Source organism: Uloborus diversus, chromosome 8 (assembly GCF_026930045.1).
Source record: "Uloborus diversus isolate 005 chromosome 8, Udiv.v.3.1, whole genome shotgun sequence".
Classification (NCBI taxonomy): Eukaryota; Metazoa; Arthropoda; class Arachnida; order Araneae; family Uloboridae; genus Uloborus; species Uloborus diversus.
The window spans coordinates 117,993,479-118,008,974 of NC_072738.1; the positions used below are offsets into that span (position 1 = coordinate 117,993,479).

Genomic DNA, 15,496 nt, shown 5'->3' on the forward strand with positions numbered 1-15,496 from the left:
GCTGTGTCAGTGTGTCACTGTCGTACGGTGTCGCATTATGACATAGTAACGCATGTTACTGTATCGTATGTTTTTGACCTTTTCAAAAGGAATTTGAAAAATATAACTTGCACCTTTAATTTCATAAAAGTTTATTTATTTGTATACATCATGACAACTATTGATGAGAAACCTTAATGAAAATATACAGTTTTTATTCTACTTAAGCCATATTTCATCATGTTATTTACCATTCGTAAAAAGTTACAGTTTCTAAGTAATGAATGGTGATGATAGAGCTCCTCACACATCCAACATATAACAGATTTTTTTACTGTCCACCTTTGGCAAGTTGAGCTTCGCTGCCCCACCGATTAAACAATTTGTTGGAACAGGATTTTCTCGCCAATAGAAGGGTTGCAATGGTAACCCATTTCTGCGCCAAACAATTCTTATTCTTACTGATTGCTCTCCCTTGAAAGAAATGGACTTGCTCTAGGCCATAGCTCAACTTGTCAGAGGTAGACAGTACTACATTATCCGTTCGATCAACAAACTCAAAACAACTTTGTTAACCATGGAAAGGAAGTGGAATAGAAATTTTACAAGAGAACGTGATCAAGTTTTATAAACAAACTCGGTAAAATCTGCCTTTTATTACGGAATGGAAAATAGTTTAGAATTTCAAACTACTAGAATTAATGAAACTCTTATTTTAGATAAAAGATTTTTTTTCAGCTTAAAAATTATAACAAGTATGAGAGATGTTTGTTTAGCAACTGATAAAAATATATCAACAGACGTAAACATCTTATAATGTCCTCATGCGCGTTTGTTATCCTCACTGCAATGAGAAATCTGCCTCTTCTTTTGATTTGCTACTGGAAAGATATTTTATGTTTCATTACAGCAGCAACGCCACTTCAAATGTTCCACTATTTTCCATTCCAGTAACGTATGATATGGTTTTCTGCATTCTTTAAGAAAAAAATAGTTTTTGTTCATTTTTGTTTCTGTAACAGAAACTTACTAATTGTTCTATTGTAGTCACTGTCTAGTTCATGAGAGAAAAGGTTTGTTTCAAGTCGTAGATGCAATTAGAAAACATAATTACATAAGTTGTCTTAATTACGTTAATTTTTCTGAACAAATATTATCTTTTCCAGAAATGCTCTTTAACGGAAAGAGAAAAAAAAAGGTAATCTTTTATTTGCTTACACAAGTGTCACACAAAAACTTAAAAAAAAAAAAAAAATTGGAAACTGCACTTATTTTTTAGTGTCGTTCTCAAGTATTCTGGAAATGGAGTAAAGTAAAAATGTTGATAGCACGAGTCTAAAGGTGTTTTCCTGGAAATTATAAAACTCGTGTGGACGTAATTGCGTAGGATTGAATTTTAAGAAATATGACTTTTGCTTGGTTGGATATCGGTAAGACAATTACTTAAGCGAATCCGGGACACAAATATTGTCTAATTTTGCAATTCTTTTTATCAGTTAAAAAACTTTTCTGTTTTTTTTTTCTGCTTAAAAGGATGTTTGAATCTTGCTTCTATCTTAATTAGAACGAAAGATATAATTATTTTTGTCGAATTCATTTAATTAATATTATATTTACCTTTAAAACTTGTTTTTCTCCATGGTATAATTTTTTGCATTCAAACCCTTATAAGTCAAAAACAGATAAAGATAAAATAATGAAATTTGGACCATATCTTTTTCAAACAGTTTACTTTGATTTTTATTCGGCGAATTTGAAAAAAAAAAACCATTACTTCAAAAATATGAGTTTTTTTTTTTTTTAAGTATCTTCGAATTTTTCGACATTTTTCTTAAAATATTTTTTATTTTTTATTGAATTTACATTTTTAAATCGTCGAATAAGAACTAAAGCTTAGATATTTGTACATAGTATTTTGAAGAAAAAAATTAAAATTGATCATGAATATTTTGAATTTTAACGATTTAAAGCAATCCCATTTTTTTAGAAAAAAAAAATAATTAAATTTAAATAAAATAAAAAAAATATGTTATAGGTTTGCTTATTAAACTTATGGTGAATAAGTGCAAAAATTTCAAAACTCTAAATTGTTTAAAGTTTTTTTTTTTTTTTAATGTGTCCTGGACTCCCTTAAATGTCTAGATAGTTTAAAACGGAAATTCAGCAATTTCACAAATTTCTTGAAATATGATTTAATCTGATCTCTGGGGGTGATTTTGCTTCAAACTTATCCCTTCTTGATCATTTACATTTTTCTTCAGCACGCGCAACTTATTGACAGCCATAATGGTTATTTCCCAACTTGCTTTTGATAATTTACAAAAAGTGATGTAGCTCGAGATTTCTTTTCAAACAGTTTCATCCTTGACTGGAGATGCTTCTATGACAGGAACATAAATGTCTAATCCGTTGACAGCAGGAACCAATGGCGATCTCGCACCTTGAAAATTGACAAAAGAGGTTGAAGTCGCAAACATTATCCAACTATCTCTGACACCTCGGTTACGGTAAAATTTTTAATTGTGAGGTGACGTACCATAATTCGGAGCTTGATGTTGACCCTTGTTGATGGCTAAAAAGTGATGTAGCACAAGATTTATTTTCAAACAGTTTCATCCTTGACTGGAGGTGCCTCAATGACAGGAACATAAATGTCTAATCTGTTGACAGCAGGAACCGATGGCGATCTCGCACCTTGAAAATTGACAAAAGAGGTTGAGGTCGCAAAACTGATGCAACTATCTCTGACACCTCGGTTACGGTAAAATTTCTCATTATGAGGTGACGTACCATAATTCAGAGCTTGATGTTGACCCTTGTTGATGGCTCTGCGTATTTTCCACCGCTCTAGTCGGTGCTTCACAGAGTTTTGAACCTAAAATTGTATTTTGGAGGGATTATTGAGCGAAAAAAAAATATGGAGATTAAAAGGGAATATTACTGATGTAGTACATGAAATACAATTACGCAAAACATTATTTTTAAAACAATAATTTCATATCAAAGAATCTAAGTGTAAATAGGGAGCATTGAATTAATGAGGAGGAGATTTTAAGAAATAGAATAAAATTAGACTGATTAAAAAATAACTATTTTATCATCTCATGATTAAATAAAGATTTATTTTGAATATATTGTCGCCTCAGAGCAACACTAAGATATCTAATCCCAGAAATAACACAATATCCTAATGTTGCTCTGAGGTGACGATACATAAATATTTACTAATAACATTCTGGTAGCATTTCAAGCAATAGCAATCAAACAAACATTATATTCCCAAAGATGAGATGAAACATCTGATTTGATATCTAAAAGCCACAAAGGAAATATACATTTGAAAGATTTCATTTTTTACAATAAGAAAAAGAACCATAAATTAATTCAACAGAAAATAGAAACTAGTTAGTCAAAACTATAAACTTACTTCCCCATTTAGGAAACAATACAAAACTGCTACAATGAATCCCTGAAAGAGACAATTTTATCTTAAGATACTTTTAAACATTACACTCAAACCTGTTTTTGTTTTTATTTTTATTATTATTATTATTATTATTTTATTTATTTATTTATTTATTTATTTATTTATTTTTTTTTTTGCGAACATTTTTTGTGCGCTATATGAAAATTTCAATCAGATTGGAATTCACTTGACGAAATTATTTACAAAACGGATGAAGTTATGTTTAAAACGAACGTTTTTTTATGCGATTTTTTTGTTATGCGGTCCCCATCCACCGCACAGAAAGAGGTTTTAAGTGTTTTTAAGGAAGTTTCAATAATTTCAGTATTTCAAAATCTTTACTAAAAGCTCAAAGTCTTTCTATCTGGAGGATTTCTGGATCTCTGTGACGCGCATAGCGCCTAGACCGTTCGGCCGATTTTCAAGAAATTAAGCACAAAGTTAGTTTGTTGTAGCATGGAGTGTGCACCTCGAAGCGATTTTTCGAAAATTCGATTTTGTTCTTCTTCTATTTCAATTTTAAGATCATTTTCCTGAGCAAAATTATCAAAAGATGGACGAGTAAATTACGAAACTATTATGACGTGGAATGGGAGAGCGAATGAACATGGCCAATTGGCGAGAAATTCGTCATCCATTATTTGTAAATATACAGGCGAACCGAATGATCTTTTAATTTTCAACTACGGGCAAAGCCGTGCGGGTACCACTAGTTTAAAATAAAATATTAGTAGTTTTCAAAAGAAGGAATGCTTAGACCTATAAACTGAGCACGGTAGCTGAGAGGAAATGTAAATAAAGTCGTAAATAAGACATCCAAGCTATGTTGGATTCCATCTTGGAATTGGAATTACGTAAATTGTAGAGAAAAATGCACAGAGAAAAGGGACCTGGCGGTAAAACTGACATTTCCTTGAGTCACGGTAGCGCGGCGACTGAAACTTCTGCACATTTCTTTAGTTTAAGAAAATCTTCTCAAAAGTCTTAAAGTTATTAAAACAATACTTCTTTTATGTATTCATTCATTTATCTGTGAAAGTATGATCAGTGAATAAAAAAAATGAAATTGTTTTGCGACGAAAAAAAAATGATTTGTTTGTGAGTTTAGGGGATATTTTTTAATTAATCAAACATGAAATTTGTTTTCTAACCAGAAAGACAATCATGCTGAAGCAAAAAATAATTATAATAATAATAACCACAATATTAACCATATCGATTGTAAAAATAATATTTTTAAGTAATCAAACATTAGATTTGTTTTTGAACCAGAGCGATAATCCCGTTGAAACAAAAAATAATATTAATAATAATGATAATAACAACAATAACCACAATGAGAATCATATCGATTGTAATAACAATAAGAACAAACATAATAATAATAATTTATTTTCGGCAATTCAACGAAACAGACGCATCAATTTTTTTAAAAACAGCTTTCAACTATTTTAAATCTTTGTTTTTTCTGTAAACTTTACAAAGAAAACCGACTCTACTTATTTTTAATGAAATTCAATTTTGGAGATTTCCAGAGACAACATTTGAATAATATTATTTGCTCAATAACAGACGCATCTTATGAGATACGTTACTGAGCCAAAAAATCTCATATTAATACTGTTTCTGGGAATCTTCGAAATTTAATTGCATTTTATAGAAGAAGGGTCCATGTAATTAAAAAAAAAATCATGCAACGGAACAGAGTTACAGCATGTATTTAGAGTCTTTGTACGTTTTTTTGTGCAGCAATTGATGCTTTTATTTAACTACAATTGCGTTGTTAAGTATAATAACGAGAAAAACGAGCTGTTGTGTGCCTAACATGAATTCCTTTTACTCCAATTTAATGTAATTTTCCCATTATTGGTAATTTTAATGTGATTCATTAGTTTACTCTCTTAATATCACCAACAGTGGCTAAATTAAAACCAGATTTAAAAAAAAAAATTGCCAATTTCGGCGACTAGCGATATATCGCCAAGTGTCCGTCATATTGTAACACCACTTGAGTTTACATCGAAATTAACAATGGTTTCCCCCCAAAAAGGGGCAAAAGACCCCCTTAAAAACACCCGACCAAAGGGTAGGTGCACAACTATACCCCACTAAGAGTCTACGTACCAAATTTCAACTTTCCAGGACATATCGTTCTTGAGTTGCGACATACATACGCACATCCGCACATACTTACATACAGACGTCACGAGAAAACTTGTCGTAACTAACTTGGGAATCGTCAAAATGGATATTTCGCGTGTCTATACGTTCTTAGGCACTTATCCACATGTGGTCGAGTCGAAAAAAAACTCAACATTCATTCGGGGGTGAGCAAAATGGAAGTTAAGGTCGATTTTTGAGTGAAACTTTTTTCTCAAATACAATACTTTACTCTTTTTTAAAAGGAAGTAAAAATCAATTTCAGTTACTTACCTGTATGGAAAGAAGTGTCGCTTGAATGAATGTGAAAACTATTTCACCAGTACGATGACTTGGCGTGGCTATAACAAGTATGTATGTCACACCTAATAAGGGTATAAGAACTAGCAAAGCTTTTGCCGCTTTCCTATAAAATACAATAAAAAAAGGGTAAATCAACTAAATGTTCTTAGAAAACTGAAATTAACGATCCTTAAAATCTTGATTTCAGATGATAATAGTATATAAGAGAGGAAATATTCGATTTATGTCAAGTCCTTGGTTCTGCTGCTTACGTTTAATATGCAAGTATTTCTAGTTTTCGTGTGACCATAGAAATAGCATTATCAAACGTGATTACTGAAATTACTTTTGAAGACGTGCGATCGTTAAAATTACCACTTTCATTTGATACTGCAATGAACCAAAATCAATATTAATTTTTCCTAATAGAGAGTTGAGCTTTTTGTCATTTTCTTTTTCAATATTAATGTGGTTCATATCAAGATTTTAATTATTTTGCACCACCTCAGGCCTGTAATTTTGTTTAGGGGAGGTGGGGTGGCTAAGGGTATGTATTCAATACAGTTAGCAGAACAAAAGAACAAAATGGATTTCCAGATACATAATCATTTCGTTTTACTTTACTCCAGAGGGGGGAAGGTTGTTGATTCCCTGATTCCTCAAATGACGGGTCTCATCTGCTTCTGCAATGTTGTTATTTTACAATATTTAGATTTCATTTTTAATTGTGCTATGGTTTACCAAATACAATATGTTTCCCAAACTTAAAAAAAAAACAAAGACCTTTAGGCACAAGATTATGCTGCGGAGAAGGCTAGACTCGAGTTTGAATCCCAGTTAAGGTATGAATGTTATTGAATGGTATCATACTTTTTAAACTCATATCCTAGTGCTTAAGTTGGGTTAAAACTAAGTTCTTCACCAATTCACACAGATACTTGATTATGGGCCCGGAGGGTTTAGCCGAACATTAGTCCACAAAATATGATCGGTTGCTTTGGTTACAGCCAAAGCATCAGTATCAAGATTATTTTTGAGATAAACCTCGGAACAGTAAAAACATAGCAGGTTGTCGGTACTGTGCTGTTAGTTGCTTGAAATTGACTTCCAAACTTATACATATAATGTTTAAGATAAATTTAGTTTTTTGCAATAAGTAGGCATATTTAAAGTTAAGAAAAATAAATTAGCTACAAAATGCATTCATTAATCCTAGAAATGTATGTTTTCTCTGTAACTACCATTTTCAACAAAATAGCTAACAAGTTTTGTTCCTATTGTTCCAAAGAACTTAGAAAAATTAGCTGAGTAAACTGTTTTTCCTCGCTCCGAAGATAGGTTAATGATTATGTTGCATTATATGCTTGAGACATAAGACTGAGTAAAAGGTTTTACATGGTGTTGTGTTAAATGAAATATGACGTTTACATCCTACCGTCTGATACGGGCTTAATAATGATCTTTTTTTGAATATTCATGAATGATTACGTACCTGTATTGTTCAGATTCAACTGTATTTGTAGCACGTAATTTCGTAATGAGAACCCACATAATCTTCAGAAGAAAGATAATATTTACCTAAAAAGAAATGCGTTTTGTAATAACGTTAAACAGTTCTGTTACAGAGAAACTATCAAAAAGCGTAAGACGTATGATTTAAGTTTATTCTTCTTAAATTGCATTTGAAACATTGAAAAAAAAAGTGCAGAATTGTGAATAGATTGTTAAATGTGAAGATTAAAATTTAAGTTCAAAAATCCCAAAACTGCCGAAGAACATACCAGCTTATTTTTGAAACAATCAACCAAAAATTTATTGACAAAATTTTTAAAAAAGGGGGGGGGGGAGAAAAAGGAAAAAAGAAATAGAAGTACTATGTAGTTTAAAAAAAAACCATTGTTTCGTCCATTGTCGAAATCCAAATAAATCCACGGAGAAAATTTTTAATATTTTATACTTTTAGCATAGCGCGCGGGAGACCGGTTACAGTTGATGCAAAATTCAGTTTACACAAGGGCTTTAATTTTCGAGTATATATGAGGCAGTGAGAAACAAAGGGACGTAAGTGAACATCTTTAAGTTTCGAATAAAAAGTGTTTAAAGGTAACGTTTTAAGTAGGCTTTCGTTGATTTTTTTTTCTCCTAGTTTATGCAAAACAGCAGCACAAACCAATGCTATTAGTACTTTCTCTTGCCTCGAGACATAAGAGAGGTTCCTCTTCTATTTGTACTGTTTATCTCCAATTTTTTTATTTTGCCACTTACATCCCTTTGCTTCGCAGTGCATCATATGTAAACAAAACTGAGAGCCTTATGAAGAGGTAATAGACTGACGTGGTGTCGTTATTAGAAACGTTAATTTTTTTCGTTTGGGAGTTATTGATAAAAATTGTCTTTTTGCCCCGAAAAGTATATTTTTAGGGTTTTCTTTTGGTCGAACAGGGAGTTTAAGTGGCAATATCATTTTTAGCAAGATAATACTATGTTTCTTGAATAAGAAGGCAAAAATATACCCAATAGAAATTGCTAAAATTCGAAGCTGTTTTTTCTTCACCGGTTTTGAGTGCACGTATTCGCGTTGTTTGTATAAAGTAGATATATCCCGCTCGGATAAAGTTGATATCACTTAATAAATCAACTCACAATTTATTTTTCAGTGTTTTTTCTTTTTCCAAAACGGCTTAGAAGTGACCGAAAATATTCAAAGGAAGGATATTCTTCTTAAAATGTTTGAAAGATTTTATTTTGTCAGAATAACAGCTTATTCACATGTGCTATAACTTGATCTACGTTGGGTATACTTGATACATTATATTTTTATGAAAAAAAAATATGCAATAAAGATGTGTAAATCGTTATTTGCTAAGAAATTAGTAAAAGTATTGAATGAAATTTCATTTTGTTACGTAACATTAGTAAGAAAATTAGAAAAATCAAAATCTAAAATGTGTATTAACTAAGCCTGATTTTCTCCAAGTCTTCCTAAATAAGAATCATATTATTAAGCGACAAAAGAAAAATAAACTAAAAGTATATATATATATATCCACTTCTTAAAAATATTTATGAGACCTTTTACATCAAATCAACAAAGGTAGAAGTTCTGTATAAAATTATACAGTTTATAACATATTTAAGCAATGAGGATTGCTTAAATAACACATACATGTTGATACTTTTCTCCAAAATGAAAACAGATTATCAAAAAGAGTTTTAAAACTTATAGGTTTCAGTAAATTCTGTACAGTGGCATGTTATTTTAATACATAATATCACCAAGAATTCATTTAGCTGGTTGATTGGCTTACTGGATATTTTTGGCGCAAGAGCCCTTGATGGCTATACTGCGCCAAACGATTTTTTATTATTTACGATCTATTTTTCATTTAAGAATAAGTCTAAAAGTAAAAGTAAGTATATTTTGAAGTAAAAAGCATAAACGTTCAAGTACTAGTATTAAAAAAGGACAGTCTTAAAAACACATAAACTTCAAAAACATAAGGAAAAAATGGATGAAACAATATCCTGAAAAATAAGGAAAGGACGAAATCACCATAATGGTGATACATGGTGATACAGGAACTGTGAAAAAAACTTCCCTGACTTTTCCCTGATTTCCCTGATTAAGTTCACCAAATTTCCCTGATTTAGGTTACCAGTGATAATGTTTTCCTTTCTTTGCTCTACTTGAAATCTATTGTATATTTGTATAAAATGCAGTATTTCAAACGTTTTAAGTGGTGTAAAGTTGATGAACTAAAGATATATTTTAAAAGATGCTACTTTTTTTAACAAAATGGTTAAAAAAAATATATCAAGTCAATTTTTTTGGGAAAAAAACTACAAAATAGTATATTAAATTTTTTTACATGGAAAGATTATAGAAACTTTTTTAAAAATACTTTACTTCCAGAAACCACTTAGCATAAGAATTTTAAGAAATTATTAAAATCACTTTTAAAAACATATGTGTATTTATGGTAGAACTAAAAAGTAGTTGAAATTATTTTGAACTAAATTTTTCAAACAGTATAATAATTGTTGCAAGAATAACAAGTAATAGTGAAAGAATAGAAGCAATGTAGTTATTCTTATATAACTAATTGACATATTTATGAAAACAGATGAAACCTTTTGACATCCATTCATAGGGTGCTCTTTTTCTAATCAAGAACAAAGGTTTTGATGAATGAACACAGCATTTTAACAATAAAAAAAATAAAGATATTTACTTAAGCACACAAATTAACTCTATTTCAAATGATTTAAGTATGTAACGAAAAAAAATCTTAGGTTGCTTTTGTAACAAACAACTTTGAAATGCAAGGGGCAGGCACGTAGCTAGAACTTTGTTAAGGGGGGGGGGGGGGGTCCAAGGTTTCACGAACTTCAAAAGAGGAGGCATGCTAAAGCAAAATTAGAAGCTCATATTTACGTTAAAAAATAAATCCAATTAAAACTAATTATTAAAATATGATAATTCACTAAAATTAATTAAATAATTGAAATTGATAGAGAATTTATTAAAAAATTATTTAACAAAAATTTTACATTAAGTGGCAAAAAAATTATTGTCAGTTTATAAAATTAACATTAAATTAAAAGTTTTCCCATACTAAGTTTTCATACATGGATAGAAAAATTCCATCACATAAGCTTCCTCTGTTCTGATGCTTTGAAAATGAGTGATATAATTCCTATTAATAAAAAGTTCACAATAAAAGAAAATCGGAAAACGAAAACTGTTCTATGGATTACTTGGAAAACGCAGGTAATAGTTTGATAAAATATTAAAGCTTTGTAATATATTTCAACAAAATATGTACAAGTCATTTTATTTGAAAAAATAAAGAAATCTATATCTATCGAGTCGAATGTATAACTATGAATGCAATATAACGTAATTCCGCCACCCTGTCCGATTTGAACAAGATTTCTGGCAAAATTCAACCACCCTTGAACTAGTTCTTTATTTATCTACTTTATAACATTCTTTTGATTATACGAAATTGAATGAAGTTTCTAATTTTATCCGTTTTCTAATTATCATTTCTAACCATCATTTAAAAACTTGAACAAACTATTAACTCTTTGATGGATGGAGACTTCCTTTGTTGCAATCATTAAAAAAAAAAAAAAAAAAAAAAAAAATGCGTATTACCGTTTTTTTCTAAAATCGTTATTATTATTTTTTTGCAAAACGAATTGGTAAAATAAGCTATCTTAGGATCCGTTATGGTATTTTTTTTCTTTCTAATGGGGCTTCGTTAGAGGCTTTAGCCTTTTCGGATCTAGTCTTTCAAATGCTACCATTAAGGCGCGGATATGACTGCACAGGAAATTTCGTTGCCGAGTTTCCACCAGATGGAGACACTTGAGCTCTCTTCGGTGCGAAACTGCACTAGGGGTTTAATTTTGTCAAGCCAAACGAATACCTGAGAGATCTTTTACCTGTCGAGTAATGGAATGTATGGTGAATGAAATTAAGCATCTATGTATTTTTATTTTAACAACATTTTGGAAAAAATGCAAATGATTGCTTTTTTATAAATGTTTTTTATAAGGTCATGAATGATTTAAACATTATTGGCGATTTTCCTCTGATGTTTTCAATTTGATGTTTCATTTAAAAGATCAAGAGGAGGCATTGCACCCACCTATCTCACCACCAAACACGAGTTCAGTTTATTCTGCCAATACAAAAAAAACTTCTGTACAAATCAGTCTTTTTCAAATTAAAAATATAATTGTAAACAACTACAGGGAAAATGGCAATATACTCTATTACGAATTATCGTGTCAATATTTGATTATAACCTGGTTACTTTACTGTCTTTATTAGCAGTAAGCAAGTGTTCGACTCGAAAATTTCATGATTTGGAGTCAAACGTCAAATTTTGATCATTAAGGTAATCTTCGTCCCGTTTGCGATTGCGATAATACAGTAGCATTACATTAGATACATTTTCAACAATATGTAATATGCATAAAGCTAGCCAATTTTTGAAATCAAAACTTATAGGTTTCTTATAGCCTCAGTTTATAAATTTTTTGCTCAACAGTCATCTGATGTTCAAAAGCCTAAAGACAATCCTTTGTAAAAAAATCTTAGAATGATTGTGGTTAAAAATCCAGTAATGATTTAAATCTACCTTCCAAAATTCATCTAACAATAATAACACTTCTGATTCTTTCATTTTCAAATTGGTATAACTTCCATTCTAGGAGCGATTTTGTAATCATCATGTATTCTCGAAAGCATATCACATTTTATAACGTAGGTATTGACTTTTTTTTTCTTTCTTTTATGTGATGTTAGTAAAAGATATTCTATTGCAAGAAATAGCAAATAATTTTAACTTGAAGAAATTAAGAGTTTAAAAAAAAATCTAATATAGACGTGAAAAACACAAGAAAATATACCTCGCATTCACCTTTTTTTAATTATATGCGCAGTAAATAGCAGAAACTTTCACCTAGTAATTTTATAGTTAAATGCACATGTCTGTTTTTTTTTTTACGTTTAATACTACCTTCGCAATTTACTAATGATGGATGCATAGACGCTTATTAAATAATTCCTCAGTAAAAAGGCGGTAAATACTAATCAGAAAATTTATTCCAATGAAACAAATACAAATATGCTTTTCTTGAAAAACGGAACAACATCGAAGAAAGATTTTTTTCTTCAGTTAAAAATGACTAGCTGCTCTTCTCTTGGGACCATAGACTCACATTTCAGTAAGATTTAAAAGTACGAATTTCTAATAATTACTTTTAAATTACATGTGTTAATATGGCCGAACTTGCAATTTCATAAACTGATTACAGTAAAATATTCAAGTAATTTTCAATTTCATTCTTCGCTTCATAAAATTTTGATACAGCGAAAAGTAATTTCGTTGCATCAACTTCAAATTTATTTATTCACTTATGTTCAGAAAAAAAAAAAAAAAAACGAACTTTTCAGGATTACAGTTTAAAAGTTGTAAGCTTCCGGGGAGATAAGTAATTTATTATTGTTAAAAATAAACTAAAAGTTTAAATAAGATTATTAATCAAAATATGAAATGAATCTGAAATAAATCATACCAAAAATATAAAGTTCAAAAATAAATTAATAATTAATATTTATTTTTTCTCATCCTCAATCACACGAAATGTGTAGAATTTTTTTTTCGTTGCTGTCGGAACTTAGTTTTTAAATGGGAAAACATATTAACACATAAATTGCACGTATTGTTAAGAAAACTTTAAAAGGAAACACTACAACTTACCTAGTTTATGTACACTTAATTTTCTTCTGATTACAATTTTGTTCAAGATATGTTTCCTATAAGCGCGTGGTAGAAAAAAACTGTGTGTTAAAACAGAAAATAATAGGAATTTCAATTACTAATTCACCAGGGATGCACCTCACTCTGGCTGTCCTTCGTGCAGCATGTGTCTAGGAAATCAAGTCTAAACGGGAAAAGAGTCAAAACGAAAAGAAGAAAGAAAGAAAACCACCCCAATGAGACTGGGGAATGTTTGTTTTCAATTACTTTGCCGATGGCAATTTGGTGGGCTGAGGGAGAGGGGCCGAATTTCAAGGTCACAACCCAGTTGGGTTGAATTGGAAATTCGTCGTTTTCGGACGGATTCTTCGCGACACAGGAAGAGACCGGCGGCAGCTGGGAACCCGCAGTTATTTCACGAGGTTCTCGTGATCTGAATTGACTCGGACGCGGGAAAATTGTCGATAAATGGGAATATTTAAAGGGAAAATACCGGGTTTCATAAAATTTCTCTCTTTGGAAAATTTTTGTTGTCGTGAGGTGCAACAACCGAGAAAAAGCAGACAGTGGTCTTTCGGGAAAGGGGGGTCCGGACCCCATGGACCCCCCCCCTTGGCTACGTCCTTGCAAGGGGGAAAAAACAGAAAAAAAAGCAATTGGTTAATTTCAAAATATAGAAAAGAAGAATACAACTTGGTTATAAAATAAAAGAATCATTTGAGTCTGAAGAAAAGAAAACCTTTATAATCTACTGCGACAGCAAATAGTATAACGGCAAAAAACGAAGTTTTTTGATTGAAAGTTCAATTTTAGCAATTAAATTAAAAACACGAAGAAGTAATAACTTTTAAGCTTTTATCAGTATTAATTCAAAACCCAAAGATTTATTCTTGAATCGTGATACAGTACGCTAATCACTTCGAGACAATGGAATCAAGGCAAAGGACTTAAGGCACTAATGAAGGTTTCCTCTTTGCCTGTATGGTTGTTTATTTTACGTCGCATTGAAAGCGTGAAAGGAAATTTCATGCTAGGTAAAATAAACAACCTAACGGACGCAGAAGCAATCTTAGGAAGTTCATCCTGTGGTTAATAAGTAAGATAAGAAATAAGTACTTTGACGTTGAGGAAAAAAGATGCACAAATATGTGGCAGTGTATAATCGGACCTCATTAATTTTACTTTTTCTTTTTGAACAGATAATTGGTGGAAAATGTGTAGGGAATTAGGATACTTACTTTTGTAAAGCAAAAAAAATATATATATAATAAATAAATAAATAAATTCTTCATAAAATCAATTTTCCCTGATTTATTATTATTTTTTTGAAATTCCCTGATATTTCCCTGATGTTTCCCTGATTATTAAAGTTCCCTGACTTTTCCCTGATCTCCCTGATTTCCCTGATCTGTCGCCATCCTTTGATGTAAACACTAAATTAAAAAGGAGAATCCAATCTCCTGGAGGAAGGAGTACAAATGCGGTGGGGTGGGTCCACCAGCAAGTCTTTCAAATATGGATTAAAATCGTTAAAATACTTAAAACGTATATGATTAAAATTTTGGCATTTGCATAAAATGTGCAACACTCGCTCATTTAGCAATAAACCTTCAATGAATTAGCAATCACTTAAAGAGTTAAACTTTATTCTACTCAAGCACCGTTAAAATATGAAAACATGAAAAGTAAAGTAAAAAATACGCATATTACACACTCCTAAAACCTTTCAGAATACAGCATGAGACCATCACGATGAGTGTATGTACGCAGTTGGTTTTCTGGGAGATACGGCACCATTTATGGCACACTTAACTGGAAGCATATGGAATCGTAACCTTGTTACAAGTAGATCATTAAGCTAGTGTGGAATTTATGCGTATGATTTATATGTATTGTAATATATGTATATCCAAAAACCACTCACCAAACGTAGATATTATGTATTAGAGCGACACTCTATGTCTATATATCGTCGCCTCAGAGCAACAGTAAGATATTCTACTGGTATTTCTGGGATTAGATATCCTACTGTTCCTCTTAGGTGACGATATATTCTAACATGATTAATTTGATTAAATAATATCGTTTCTTTTCTTTTGTGACAAAATAATAATTACAACTATTTATGGTTTAAGCAATAATCTACCGCCTTTTAGGCAGGGCTAAAACAGAATTACATGCAACATGGCCTTAGCAGCGTTAGTATATGTAGTTCTGCCTGTATATGCGGTTATGTAATTCTGCCTTAGCCCTGACTTTGAGGCGGTTAATTTACTGCTTAATACTTAAGCTCCGTTTTCAATTTTCGAGTTGAATCGCACCATGGTTTGAA

At 30.9% G+C, this 15,496-nt stretch overlaps 1 protein-coding gene across 1 annotated transcript in view; it reads right to left on the reverse strand.

The window, feature by feature from the left end:
- Positions 1-1,929: 1,929 nt before the first annotated feature.
- LOC129228551 (diuretic hormone receptor-like) overlaps positions 1,930-15,496 on the reverse strand; it is a 54,621-nt gene continuing 41,054 nt past the window's right edge. Inside the window, exons 9-12 of the mRNA XM_054863234.1 lie at positions 7,380-7,465; positions 5,879-6,011; positions 3,407-3,448; positions 1,930-2,854 (exon numbers count right to left, since the gene is read on the reverse strand). Of these exons, the coding sequence (XP_054719209.1) occupies positions 2,582-2,854; positions 3,407-3,448; positions 5,879-6,011; positions 7,380-7,465 (534 nt within the window). The 3' untranslated portion in view covers positions 1,930-2,581. The remainder of the gene's footprint in view (positions 2,855-3,406; positions 3,449-5,878; positions 6,012-7,379; positions 7,466-15,496) is intronic.